The following is a 13,812-nucleotide window of genomic DNA, read 5'->3' on the forward strand; positions in this document are numbered from 1 at the left end:
CCGGCGCGGGTGACAAATCCCACAAATCCCAAACCCCATATTTTCTGCCGATATGTACCAATATCGGCCGAAATGGATTAGGCCCATTTTCGGCCGCCGGAATTTCGGTGCACCCCTACTCCTAATACAAGTCTGTGCAGCATGCAGAGGCAGTCTGTTGTATAGCAGAGTAAATGTATCTTCATTTTCTGGTATGATCAAGAAGTAACGTAAGAGAAGTTGTTGCTAGGCAACTGGAACATACAATATATACACCACAGAGTAAACGGAAGTGCGAAAAGAGAAGTAAGCACGGCACGCCGATTTTGCATTTTCTTTGCCGTCCAGATGGTTAGAAATATGTGCGTGTCCAGATGCCACAATTAATTTATTGTTCGTATTGTGTGGGTGCTTTTTTTTTCTTAGTCCAAATGGAAACCCTCATTCTTGTAGAATAGAATTGGAAGACTTCAGTGTCCCAAAAAGATTGTCTGAACTGATACACGTGCTCAGCAGGTTATTTATCCATGTTTATATCCAGGCTAGGACAACATCTACACGGAGTCTGTATGTTCTCTGTAATTTCTTCTCTGTTTGGAAAGTTTTGTTGGCCATAGTGTAGAGTGCTTTATGGTGTCTCCCCCTCACTGTGGAGGACCTGTCCTGTCCTGCATTACACAGACAACCCATTGATGTGAATGGGCATGGTGTAATTCTTGCTTTCTCCTGTGGTGGCGCTGCTGGGGAATTGAACACTTACCGACAGATTTCCCCCCATATTAGAGCTGATCGCTGCGTGTCCCAGCAGGAGGACACTTTGTCATCTGCCTATTGTCAAGAAACCCTTCTAACAAGTAGGGCTTGTCCAAAGCGGAGAATCTCTTTAAAGAACTCCACTATATGGTCCCAAAGGTTTGGTACCAGATGATTTACAGCCAATCTGTTCATCCCTAGTGCTGGGTTAAAGCCTACAAAAATGATCACTTATCTACAGGATAGCTGATAAACCTTGAATTGCATGTGAGGGGAAGGCTGAGACCCCCAAGGATCCTGAGAATGAGAATAGAGTAGTGTGCATGTCAGTCCACTGCTCTATTCACTTCTATGGGACTGGTAAAGCGCTGACTACATCAGCCCCATAGAAGTGAATGGCGTGTTCGACTGACATGCGCATACTCCATTCACACCAGGGACTCCGGGGACCCCCTGTTCTCTGGTTAATAGCAGGGTTCCACTCGTCCTATGGATACGTGGTAGTAATAGTACCAGTTCCAGCAAATCCAACCTGTGTGGACACACCATTACTTTTATCAGCTCTGTGTCCATAATGTGACCAGGACTGGTGACCACTGGAAGCAACCAGTGAAGACTCCTATTGATTACAAGTAAGCACGAGGAATCTTCATACGATGATAGACAATGGTACAGCCTTTCATTATACGAAGTATACACTTTATTTTAAACCTCCTTATGGTTATAAAGCCTTTATACAAACAGAATTTTTAAGGTTTCTGTAAAAAAAAAAAAATATGCTGAATTTATCAACTTCCTTCACATAATTTGGGTTAGTTGCTCCGTTTACAATGAACTGAGGGCTGCATTTTCCAGATTGTTGCCAGGGAAGGGATTTACTGATCCAACATCTGCAGAATTCATCTCAATGTATGCATTCATGCTGCGGCCGTGGAATTTCCAGGCTGATCATAATTTCTAATTTAACCTGAAATTTACGGCAAATATTCTTCCCATTCAGTAGTAGATCCTATAACTTCAGTCCTCTAATTAAATGTTCCTCCACAGGGGGCCCTCTAATCCTCCTGACACCGGTGATTTGTATGTCTACGTAAGATCACGGCCAATTAGCGCAGCCCTGAAGTCTGTCACAACCTCGTCAACCAGAACTGCTAATGTTCTGCCTTATTAAAGAGAGATCATGTGGGCGGGTAAAGGCAAGCAACAGCGTCTGGGCTTTTAATAAGAGTATATTCTTGAGCTGCCAAAATGCGCCGCACGCTCCGATATGGGAAAGCGCTCAGCTGCAGCAGATGTTTCATCAGCTTTCCCATGAATTGGGCAGCTTTGCTTAGCTTTTGAAGTGTCACAACGGCCGCTAGTGAATTAGCACCTGGCGGAAAAAAAAAATTATTCTGCAAAAATTTCCAATGGAAAATACTATAACATAATAAAAAGAAAAGCAAGGGACAGCCGGTGCCAGACTTACTGCGGGCCAATGAGTGCATCTTTCCTGGCTTCCTTGCAAACGTAGAGTTCTTTCAAAATTTCATTTGTCTCCTATTGCCCTCAGTGTGTCTGTCTAGACGTTTATATGAATATAATGATCTGAACAGACACCCACTGGGGGGGAAGAGTAGGGCTGGGCGATATGGAGTAAAATCTATATCGCGATATAATTTGAAGCATGTGCGATATAACGATATATCGCGATATATTATTTTCTTCTGTATGTATACAAATTACATGGCCATCATCATCCATGTCCACCAGCCAGCGCCATCAGCCCCAAGCCATTTGCCATCATCCATGTCCCCAAGCCAGCGCCATCAGCCCCAAGCCATTTGCCACCATCCATGTCCCCAAGCCAGCGCCATCAGCCCCAAGCCATTGCCATATCATCCATGTCCTCAAGCCAGTGCCATCAGCCCCAAGCCATTGCCATATCATCCATGTCCCCCAGCCAGCGCCATCAGCCCCATGCCATTGCCACCATCATCATGTCCCACAGCCAGCCCCCCGGTAGATTTGGGCGCCTGCTAATATACTTACCTTTCCTGCAGGGTGCGCGGCTGTCTGATGGAGCCCACAGGAGACTGACCACGTCTTCTTCCCAGGATGCGCCGGGATGGACTTGACGTCACACACAGCGTCAGCCAGCGCGCTGACGATGTGTGCACGCAAGGCCATTGCCAGTGCAGCGCGGTGCAGAGTCGGGAGGCCACGGAGTGGTGAGTGAGAACTTTTTTCAATTCACCACCGCTCCGTGGTCATCTATCGCAATATGACGATATAGACAAAATCTATATCGTTGCCCGAATTTATGGCGATAATATCGTATATAGTTTATATCGCCCACCCCTAGGGGGAGGTAGTTAAATCTATCAGATACATTGTATCTTATTCAAAGTGTGAAGTGCATTTTGTATAGTTTTGTTGGATACATAAAAGTAGTTTTCAACATTTATTTTGTCTTGTCAACGTGGCTGGCAAAACGTTTGAAAGGGTTTTCCATTTCTGAGGACATATTTTTGCCCAAAAAAGTCTCATCAGAGTGAAAGCACGGTTGGCTCAGTGGTTAGCACTGGTGCCTTGCAGCGCTGGGGTCCTGGTTTCGAATCTGACCAAGGACAACATCTGCATGGAGTTTGTATGTTCTCCCCGGGTTTGCATGGGTTTTCTCCGGGTTTTCCACTTTCCTCCCACACTCCAAAGACATACTGATAGGGAACTTACATTGTGAACCCCATTGGGGACAGTTGGATGCTAATGTCTGTAAAGTGCTGAGGAATATAGTAGCGCTATATAAGTACATAGAATAAATAAATCCAAATGCTAGGACCCCACCGTTCCCTAAAACGGGAGGGTTCTTTTTCCAAAATGGGTGGAGAAGTGGCCATAAACGCACCTCTTTACGTTACAGTGAATGGAGAGTTTAAAGGTGGCTGAGTTGACAATATCATTAGTAGTAAATCAGAGTAACTGGACCTGTATTTTCTCTTTAAGACCTTTCGCTAGTTCTCCGAATGTCTTTCTCAGTTAGAATGACTTGTACAAGAAATCTCTGGCATTAGATACTGGTGACTTATGCTTCAGTCAGCATAATCTCGTTCAACATGAGGTCAAGGATCACATGGAAGTAAGATGTCGATTGCAAGTTACATGGCTGATCAAATTTCCTCGGCAGAGGTGTTAGAACACCATTGTAAGTGGCAGACAATAGATGTCGCACCCCACTGAGCTGTCAAATTCTGTCAGGTTTTTAAAATTTATATTCCGATGTTTTTCTGTTGCACCTCGTTCTTGGAAAGCTGAGAATATGGTAAGCATGACCACCACAAAAGGTTTTTTATTTTTTTTTATTTTTTACCTTTTTATAATGATAATGAACTTTTAGTGGCTGCAGCGGTGATGTCACCTTGGAGGACACATCAACTCTACCAGTGAATGGCTGCCGGGGTCATATTCCATGTGGACGTTGTGGTGGGGTGTAGCCATAGGGGCGGCAGAGGTAGCAGTCGCAATTGGGCCCTGGTGCTTAAGGGGCCCCAAGGTTAATTTACCACACCTGCATTATCAATGGCACATGGTAGGTGGTGTGCCCGCTTATGCATTTTGCTTTGTGGCCCGGCTTCAAGTTATGTCTCTTGTCCCCGGAATAAATGGTGCAAAAAATAAAATAAAAACTCCAAGATTTAACATGTATTTACAAATTTGGGTTTCTTAAAACCTATAAACCATTTTTCCTTGTTGTGAGGTTGGAAAAACGAAGCCCAATCTTTAGGAGAGCAGTGTGACAATCCATCATGGTGGTTATATTGGTCGTCACCCATTTTTCCAGCAAAACACAAAACTAAGAAGAGACTGAATAACATTTCTGAAAAAACAACAGAAGGCGCGTGAAACACATAGATTATAAGAATGCAGAAATCGCAAAAAAAAAAAAGCCACTGAGGCATTTATCCGGCTGCTCTCGGTCAGTGACCAAAAAGAATTTTCACTGATGAGCTGGAAGAGACGCCCCAGGATACAGCCCCTCAGCCACCGGGGACAATGCGCTTCTTGGCAGATTTGCAGGACAAGCTCAGAATAAAACAGGAAAGAAGCTGGAAGATCCTGTGCAGCCAACAAGACCTACAGGGTCACTCGGAAGAGAAGAGGCTGATAATTCACAGACCAGTGCTGGACTGTGCAGTATTTAGGGAAACAATGTGACGTGAATCCTATCAGGAGCGGCCATTTATCATCTTCATCAGTGCGTTTCATAACACTGGAGAACAGACGATTCATTCCAGTGAAGGACGCCAACGTCTGATGGACAAAGTACAGGCGGCCGGCTGCAGTAACAATGGGGAATCATGTTGATTTTAGTGGATTTCTTAACCATTTTTAAAGGTTAAATCGGCCATACCATTTAGATAGAGGTCTGCTCCTTCAGCCGTCAACTGTTCTTCCTGACCCCATTATAGACATGCATGCTCTGCTTTGCTTGTTGAGCCATCCGCTTTTCTTCCGGACCCTCTTACATGCATGTTCTACTTTCACCCTTTTATATACTGTACATGCATCCTCTGCTTTGCTCGTTCAGCCAGTAGCTGTTTGTCCCGACTCTCTCACATACATACGTGATCTGGTTTTCTCGTTAAGCTGGCAGCTGTTCCTCCCGGCCGCCTATATACATGCATGCTCAGCTTTGCACATTCGGCTATCGACTCTACTTGGTCGAGCATGCATGTGCTCTGAATGGGGAGAGGAGAGAAAGCTCCTGCCAGACACCTCTGACAGCAAATTGTCTCCCCCCGAGAAGAGAATTAACAAACATGTTGAAATCCAGAAACCTGGTCCTTGTTAGGGTTGGGTTCACATACGTTTTTGCCATCCGTTTAACGTATACATTGGGGGGGGGGGGAAGGGATACAAAAGCGTAGCACACCACACGTTTCTATCCTGCAGAGTCTGGTAAAAAACGTATACATTAATGTATACTATTTTATTTTTTTACAATGGAACTCTATAGCGACGACTGCCATTGTATCGTATCCGTTACGTTTTTTGTATACGTTAAACAGCAAAAAACGTGATGTGAACCCAGCCTTACCCCAGACAACCCCTTTAATACAAAAAAAATCTGTAGATAAATTCAGTTAGAATCTCTTAATCTCATTCACAGGCAGGCAAGTTGGTGAGAATTTTTCTGCCTTTTTTTCTTCTTGTGGAAAACGTTAGTTATTTCAGTAATAATTCTGTGACTTGAAGGTATGGCCATATGCTTTATTGCTGAGATCGTGAAATGGCTAAAAAAGTAAATCCTCTACAAAAACTGGAAGATGAATAAAACTTTCCATATCTTCTAGTATGAGCAGGCATTATGCTCGAGACACGGGGGGAGATTATACTCTTAGAAGGATTTCCTACTGCAACAGTACAAGCCGGACACTGTGGTACCTGCACATTTGTTTCCCTGCGAACGGCCACCCACTGTGCAGTGAACTTAAAGGGGTTTTCAGGATCATTATGGTATTTAGGTGCTTACCTCATGCACATCTTCCCCATGCCATTTGGACTCTCCTGACCCGTTTTCACCATGTGAACCAATCCCCCTGGTGTGTGTCCATCCTGTAGGTAGCACTTCCTGTTGCTGTGTCCAACCGAACCCATGATGCACTTCTCCTTTCTCTGCTACAACTCCGCCCCTAACACCCAGCTAGCTCAGAGCTCCTCCCACCCAGCTAGTTACATAGACACTCCCCTATCACTGCCCCGCCCCTGGACATAACATCACAGGAAATAAGAGCCACATGGACACGGTCATGTGACCGCAGCCCAGAACGGGAGATAGGAGCAATAAAGGTAAAATAAATAGATGACAGAATTACAGCTACCATTAAATGATTATTGGTGTAAACCAGAGAACCCCCCTTAATCACAGCACATTCACTTGAAGGAGCTGTGCAGGGAAAAAGCCAAGTGGTGTCTCAGAGGTCAGACCAGCACTGATCCTAATATACAGAAGGCTGCAGGGTCCCATTATATAGGCATGTGGGACAAGTCACCCTTAGGCCCCCATTGTAGCCGACATACACTGCGCCAAACATGTTTTTATTTGCATAGAAAAGCCTACAAACCCTTTTTTGGCTTTTCTGAGGCGAACGGAGCACTTGGATAGACTTCAGGTGTGCACAAGGGTGGTAATCTACTAAATGATATACTAAATGATATGGCGTATATCTGTCGCAGATTGCAGCACAAAGGTCATTTGCGCCACGATCTGTGACTTTTCCTCGCTCACACCAGGTCTTAAAAAGGGGGCGCGGTGTGATTGGGGAAGCGGAGGGGCCGGCGGGCCCGTCTCATTTATAATTTTCTACATCGGTTTTCGGTGTAGAAAATGGTCTAAATTTAAGTCAGCGCCATATTTAGGCACCAAATTTAAAAGGTTTATTCGAGACTAAAAATGTCCCCCTTAGGCCCTGGGCCTCACACTGAATCTACTTACCTCTCTCCCTGAGCCGCTGCTGCTCTCCCCGCGCGCAGATGAAAACATGGCAGACGGGGATGAGGGCTCCCTAGCATCGCGGGTGATGCTAGGGAGGCTCATCCCCGTCACCACCTGCCATTGGATGCTTCCCCCCCGACACCGGATGTTTTCACCCGAGCACGGGGAGAATCTGCGGTGTGGCGACCAGAAGCGGCGCAGGGAGTGCGGAGCGAGGTAAGTAGATTCAGTGTGAGCGGCCCGGGCATATGGGGGACATTTTTTAGTCTCGGATAGCCCCTTTAAGTCATAACTTCGGCGGATCCACTTCGGGCGCAAGAGGTTATTGAGACCAGCATCTAAAACACCGGTCTTAATAAATGACCCCCGAGGTGCTTATCCGTGATGTGAACTGGTCCTTAGATACAGTGATCCATTGTAACATTCTTGAATCCAGGGCCTAGAAATGGATCGATACTTGTAGCGAACCCTTCAGCTCTGCAAGCAGCACTAGGTTTGAATGTAAAGAATGGATGTTTCCATTTGTCGGCAGCAAGCAGAGATCCTGAAAACTGCAAGGAAAAATATTAGGCAAATTAGACAAGAATGGTGTGTAACTTTTCAGTATGCAGTGAACACGCTTTATATTTTGACAATCCTTTTAATGAATCTACTGATATTTCTGCTCAGTTTATTATTTGTTATTCTTACATGTTTATCGGATTTTGATCAGAATCTCACAATGAATGTCTTCTGTCTTTTCATTTTAAGGTAACGGAGACTGAGAATTTCCAAGCACAAGAAGCATCAGTGGATGATGATACCAAGGGCCTCTGCAAAAGTCCCACTTTGGGGAATAGCCTTCTCAAGTACCGCAGTAGATCACAAGGTATATGTATAGTATATATGTAGTATTAAAGGTATGAATCAGGATGTTTAGTCTTTATCTTTCTAAACCAATTAAACCAGATCATGATGTTTACTTCTTAGCAATCCTGAGAACGTGGCACCCCAGGTTATTGGAACAGTTATGGGTGATCACAGTTCCATTCACTTTTATGGTCCCATTGAAGAGAATGGCCACGCATGCAAGGGACTTGGAGGTCTGACATATATCTGTCACCGATCCTGTGCATAAGTAATAAATGTGTATGCAAAACTTACATACACTGGTTAACAGGAAGCTAAGCAGACACACTCAATGCCAAGCAGCAGCTGTAAAAGCAAACCAAATCTTAGGTTGCATTAAAAGAAAGGAAAAAAAAAAAAAAAGATGCCTATACTATAATTACGCTTAGTGTACAAATCACACACGAGGCCACAGCTTAATGGTGCGGTTTTGGCCATCGCATTGAATGAGCATAGAAGAGCTGGAGAGGAATCAAAAGCTAGAAGACTGGAAAGGAAACGGGCAGAACATTTGGGGCTAATGCATTGTTTTTATACTAGATGTGTACATTGCAGGGAGCGGCAGCCGGCTGGAATCGGTGGGAGAAGACGATGAGCTGGCCGTGGGGAATGAAGACTCTTACATTGATAAAGGAGAGAAAATTCTACGTGGAGGTCGGAAACATTCCTTGCCCCAGCAGCTGGACACTACAGGATCCCGTCAGGTGAGATGCCCTGTAATGTGTGACGACCAGGTACTTTCCCCTATACCAGGGATGGTCAACCTGCGGCTCTCCAGCTGTTGTAAAACTACAACTCCCACTCTGGGCATGCTGGGAGTTGTAGTTTTGCAACAGCTGGAGAGCCTCAGGTTGGCCATCGCTGCCCTATACCATCAAGTTCTTACTCTCCCGATGATCACAAGAGATTTTGGTTATATTTTACTGTTTGTCAAGACCTTCTTTATAAAAGAGATGTATTAGCATACAACACTGACCCAGACACCAGGGATATGAACCTTCATTGTGGGATCTTCTCTTCGAGAATTGTGATCATCTGAGACATTGGTGGCATATTGCTAGAATCTCGCCACCTCTGGGACCTGCACCTGTCTAAATAACAGGAGAGAGCACACTGCACAGGTGTGGAGTGCTCTCCATTCATTTCTATGGGAGCTCTGAAAATAGCTGAGCTCGGCTATTTGAAGACGTCCCATAGATGTGATTGGAGAGCACGCCGCGCAACCAAGACCACCGCTCCATTCACTTTTGAGGGGATGCAGGAGATTGCCGAGCTGGCACTTCCATAGAAATCAGTGCTCTCTGCTCGCATCTGGGATCCCATTCTGGCGATAGTTGTGGGTCCCAGACCTTTCTGACATTGGTGGCATATCCTAGCAATATTACACCAATGTCTCAGATGAGACAACCCCCTTTAAGTGGGAATTAAAACTGTATAAATGTATCAAATGTACCAACAATATTTCCGTTGGTCAACAGGGCATCCTACAAAAGTAAGGGGAAAGGGATTCTTTACTGTAAGAGCAGTGAGAATGAGAAAGTCTTTAGATGATTATCCAAAGTCACGGGCAGAGGAGTTAGGGTAAATGTCTGATGGGTGGGCACAATCATTAGAATGGGGGTCCGAGGCTCCCCGTTCCTGCTCTCCTAATGACTGCAGCAAGGCAACAGTCCCACATTACACCCTGCCGCTCCAATAAAAAGACGCCGCTCCCGAAGGTATTAATTAGTAGTGTTGAGCGCGAATGTTCGAATCGCGAATTTTAATTGCGAATATCGCCACTTCGAGAATTTTTTCGCGGAAATCAGCACTTAGCAACCAATAGGAAAGTTGCCTATAGGAGTAGTGTTGATCGCAAATTTTCATATCGCAAATTTTCCGATTTTCGCAATCAAGAAAATAATGACAAGATCTCGAATTTGCGAATATATATGACGAATATTCGCCCAAATATTCGTGAAATATCGCAAATTCGAATATTGCCCCTGTCGCTCATCACTGATAATTAGTACAGACACACAGTTCCTGTCCACAACAAGCTCCTCTGTTGGAAAATGTGTATTTTTATTCATTTGTTTTTTACTAATTTTCTATTATTAAATTTTTTGCATTTGCCTTTTAAACCATCCTGACCATGTCTGTGTAAGTTCTGTATTTTATTCAGGAATTTAGACACACTTCTAGCAACTGATGCAGGGCATGGTAATAACCAGCCTAAACTGTCACCATTGTCAGGCTATGTTCATACTACGTTTGGCGTGTGTGCAGCACCACAAAAAGATGGCGATGTATTAATTGAACCTATACATTGGCTGTTCTGTTTTATATTAGACTTTAAAGAGGACCTGTCACCGCTCCTGACATGTCTGTTTTAATGGCTTCATGCATTCCCCATGTAATAACAATTCTGGAACATCTATTCTTATGTCTGTATGTTGTGCCGTTCCTTTATTATATGCACTATAAGTTATAAATGAATTGCTAGCAGTCTGCAGTAAGGGTACAGAGGGGAGGTAACCAGTCTGCACAGTCTGAAAATGGCAGCACTGATTGGATAGAGTGAGTCTGTGCAGGGACACGCCCCCCCCCAACTGGTTACCACCCCTCTGTACCCTTACTGCAGTCTGCTAGCAATTCATTTATAACTTATAGTGCACTGTACTATATAAGCAAGACAGATGTCCCTTAGCCACCCTCATTTGAGAGAGCGCTGCTGAGGGACATGTCTGCCCAAGTTTTCCACTATAAATATATAATTTCCCTAAATAAAGTATATTAGAAAAATCCTGAAATGACTCCTTTTTTTAATTGTAATATTTTTATACTTTTGTCCTGGTTGGTTCTGGAAGTGTGTCCTTGTACCTGTAATTATTAGCACTAAAAATGAGCGAATTTCTGGTTCTGAAATGCGTTCACGCTTCGTTTACTGGTAAAAGGTGAATTGCGTTATGGATTCTGTTACCACGGACCATAATGCAATTCTATGACGGAATGCCTTTAGAGGCATTGCGTTTTTCATTCCGTCATAATAGAAGTCTATGGGCTGCATAACGGATCCACATCCCCTGCATAACGGAAACGGGACAGATCAGTTTTGCAGCCCATAGACTTCTATTATGACGGAATGCCTCTAAAGGCATTCCATTATTCATTCCGTCATAGAATTGCCTTATGGTCCGTGGTAACGGAATCCGTAACGCAATTCACCTTTTACCAGTAAACGAAGCGTGAACGGATTTCTAAATATGAAATTCGCTCATCTCTAATTAGCACCTTAGTGTAGAAATTGTTATTTGTGTATCCTTTTAGCCATTTTTGCTGCTTTTCCTGGTATAGCAGTGGGAATATAGAGTAAGCGCCCTCTGAGCCAAAGCCCTGGTCTGTCCATGTATGACGTGGCAGGATCAACCCCTTTAAACCAGACAGACTGGCTGATAGGGTCGATCCTGCTGATTAAAATGATACCTCTTTTGCAAAAATCGGTTGCAGCATTCTCGAGAAAAAAAATACTTTTATTCTGTATGAAAAATTAGGGCTTCAGTGCACCCATGGGCGGGGCCTAGACCATCAGTGCACCTCATCTGGCCACGCCCCTTGGTGCACTGAAGTCCTCATTTTTATAAAGAATTAAAGTCTTATTTCTCGAGAATTTCCGCAAGAGATTTCCGCAAGACTGGTATCATTTTATTCAGCAATAACTAAAGTTATGGATTTTATTCAATTTTCACAAATTTCTATCTATTTTTTTTAATCTTTTTTTCTCCAGGAATATGCTATTGTGAAAAAGACGGCGAGATCTTTAAGCACGGTGCAGGTGGAGTCTCCCTGGAGGCTCGCTCAGCCATCGATCATCTCTAATATCGTCCTAATGAAAGGACAGGGGAAGGTAATCCCTACTGTGGGGATAGATTTGTCTATACAGTATAACAGCATATGTTTCTAAAGGTACCTCGACATCCCTCCGAACAGGACTCCAACCCTGCAGTGTCTGGAGCAGCCGTCTGCTATTTATCTTTCTCCCAGTCTTACACATCCCATGATTTATGTGCAAAAGGCCTTCCGCTACCGTGCCTTTAAGATAAATCTCCTAATTCCTGACCCTCTTAATGACTGCGACACTCAGACAAACTTTCCAAAAAGTGTTCTTAAAATTGACACCAATGTTATTTATGGCGCTACTTGACCCCGCATAGTGAAAGCTTTGAAATGTACCATTGTCACCGACCAGAGAGAGGTCAGGAGTAATGGCATCTGGGAGTGTTTAGGAAAAATCGTGTTGGTAATTTAAAGCATTTGGAGATTTTACTGCAGATGTGCATCAGGATATCTGACTCAAAGCCTCCATTGAAAATATTTGGGTCCTGTACAGTCAATAGTCTGGTCCCCCCTTCCCAAATGTCTCCGATCCTCCATATTTTACCTCATCTTGTAGATTTCTCTGCTTAATTTGGGCTTAGGAGTCCAGTGGGCGGTCCTACTCACTGATTAGTAGCTATGTTTGCATTAGGACTCCCCCACTGGACTCCTTAAACCAGAATGAGCAGAGGTTTGAATGGCTAAATTACTTTTTTTCTTTTTTCTTTTTGGCACATGGTAAGTTAGTGGAGTGTGTCATTGAGCAGCAGCACCAGCTATTTGACTTTTAGGGCTCGGAATTAAACAAGGAACGGTGCCCGTGTATTGCGGATCCTCAAATGCAGTCCGCAATACGGCAACGGGCAGCATACGTTCGTGTGAAAGAGCCCTTAGAGACAGGAACCAGTGTCTGGATTGCAGCTCCACTGTCTCGGTAAAGTGGCAACGATGAGAACTTATTAGTGAATTAGGAAGAAGTCTGTAGCACAAGCAGCTGATGTATGAAAGGAAAGGACCCCAAAAAAGTTCTGTATCTAAGGATCTAAGAGCACATTGCATTTTTCACTAGAGGTACACTTCAAAGGCTATGGACACCTTTGGTGCAATATTTTTTTATGATTGATTGAATTTGACTCATTTTGGGCTAAAATTATTTAAAAATGTTCAGCCTTTTTTGACCTACAGGGGTTAAAAATTAGTCTGTCATATTCTTATGAGTTTGATAACCATTTAGCTGTAATGAGTGTTTATGAGCTCAGGAGATCAGAGATGAGCCTTCACATGAGCCATCAGATGACGGGACTGATACTCTGCAAAGAGACTGATTTTCAACCCCTGTACCTCAAAAATGGCAGATTTTTTTTAAATAAAGACCAACTGAGAAAATGATTTGTAGCCCAAAATGAGTATAACGCAGGTCAGGGATGGCCAACCTGAGGCTCTCCAGCTGTTGTAAAACTACAACTCCCACCATGCCCTGCTGTAGGCTGATAGCTGTAGGTAGCTTGGGCATGCTGGGAGTTGTAGTTTTGCAACAGCTGGGGAGCCTCAGGTTGGCCATCCCTGACCTATAACTTGTAAAATGTACTAATTGTTCTTTGCTTATGACCAGGGTCTTGGATTCAGTATTGTCGGTGGTCAGGATTCAGCCAGGGGTCGCATGGGGATCTTTGTGAAAACCATCTTCTCGAATGGAGCCGCAGCTGCCGACGGGAGGCTTAAAGAAGGTAATGCGAATGGAATGGACCGTAGTGTGAACTTTTGTGTCATCGGTGCCTCTATTCTCACACTCACTGGCCCTTGTTCATTAAGACGGGCCGTTTTTCACCAGTCTAGGCAAAGGAGACAGTTGGCAGGATTTG

General features: G+C 44.1%; 1 protein-coding gene across 3 annotated transcripts in view; it reads left to right on the forward strand.

The window, feature by feature from the left end:
• Positions 1–13,812, forward strand: part of PDZD2 (PDZ domain containing 2) — a 301,267-nt gene that overhangs the window by 220,731 nt on the left and 66,724 nt on the right. For all 3 annotated transcript variants that reach the window (XM_040421009.1, XM_040421011.1, XM_040421010.1), the window contains 4 exons: positions 7,958–8,075; positions 8,651–8,799; positions 11,862–11,981; positions 13,563–13,677. In XM_040421009.1, coding sequence (XP_040276943.1) covers positions 7,958–8,075; positions 8,651–8,799; positions 11,862–11,981; positions 13,563–13,677 — 502 coding nt within the window. The remainder of the gene's footprint in view (positions 1–7,957; positions 8,076–8,650; positions 8,800–11,861; positions 11,982–13,562; positions 13,678–13,812) is intronic.

Source organism: Bufo bufo, chromosome 2 (genome assembly GCF_905171765.1).
Source record: "Bufo bufo chromosome 2, aBufBuf1.1, whole genome shotgun sequence".
Taxonomy (NCBI): domain Eukaryota; kingdom Metazoa; phylum Chordata; class Amphibia; order Anura; family Bufonidae; genus Bufo; species Bufo bufo.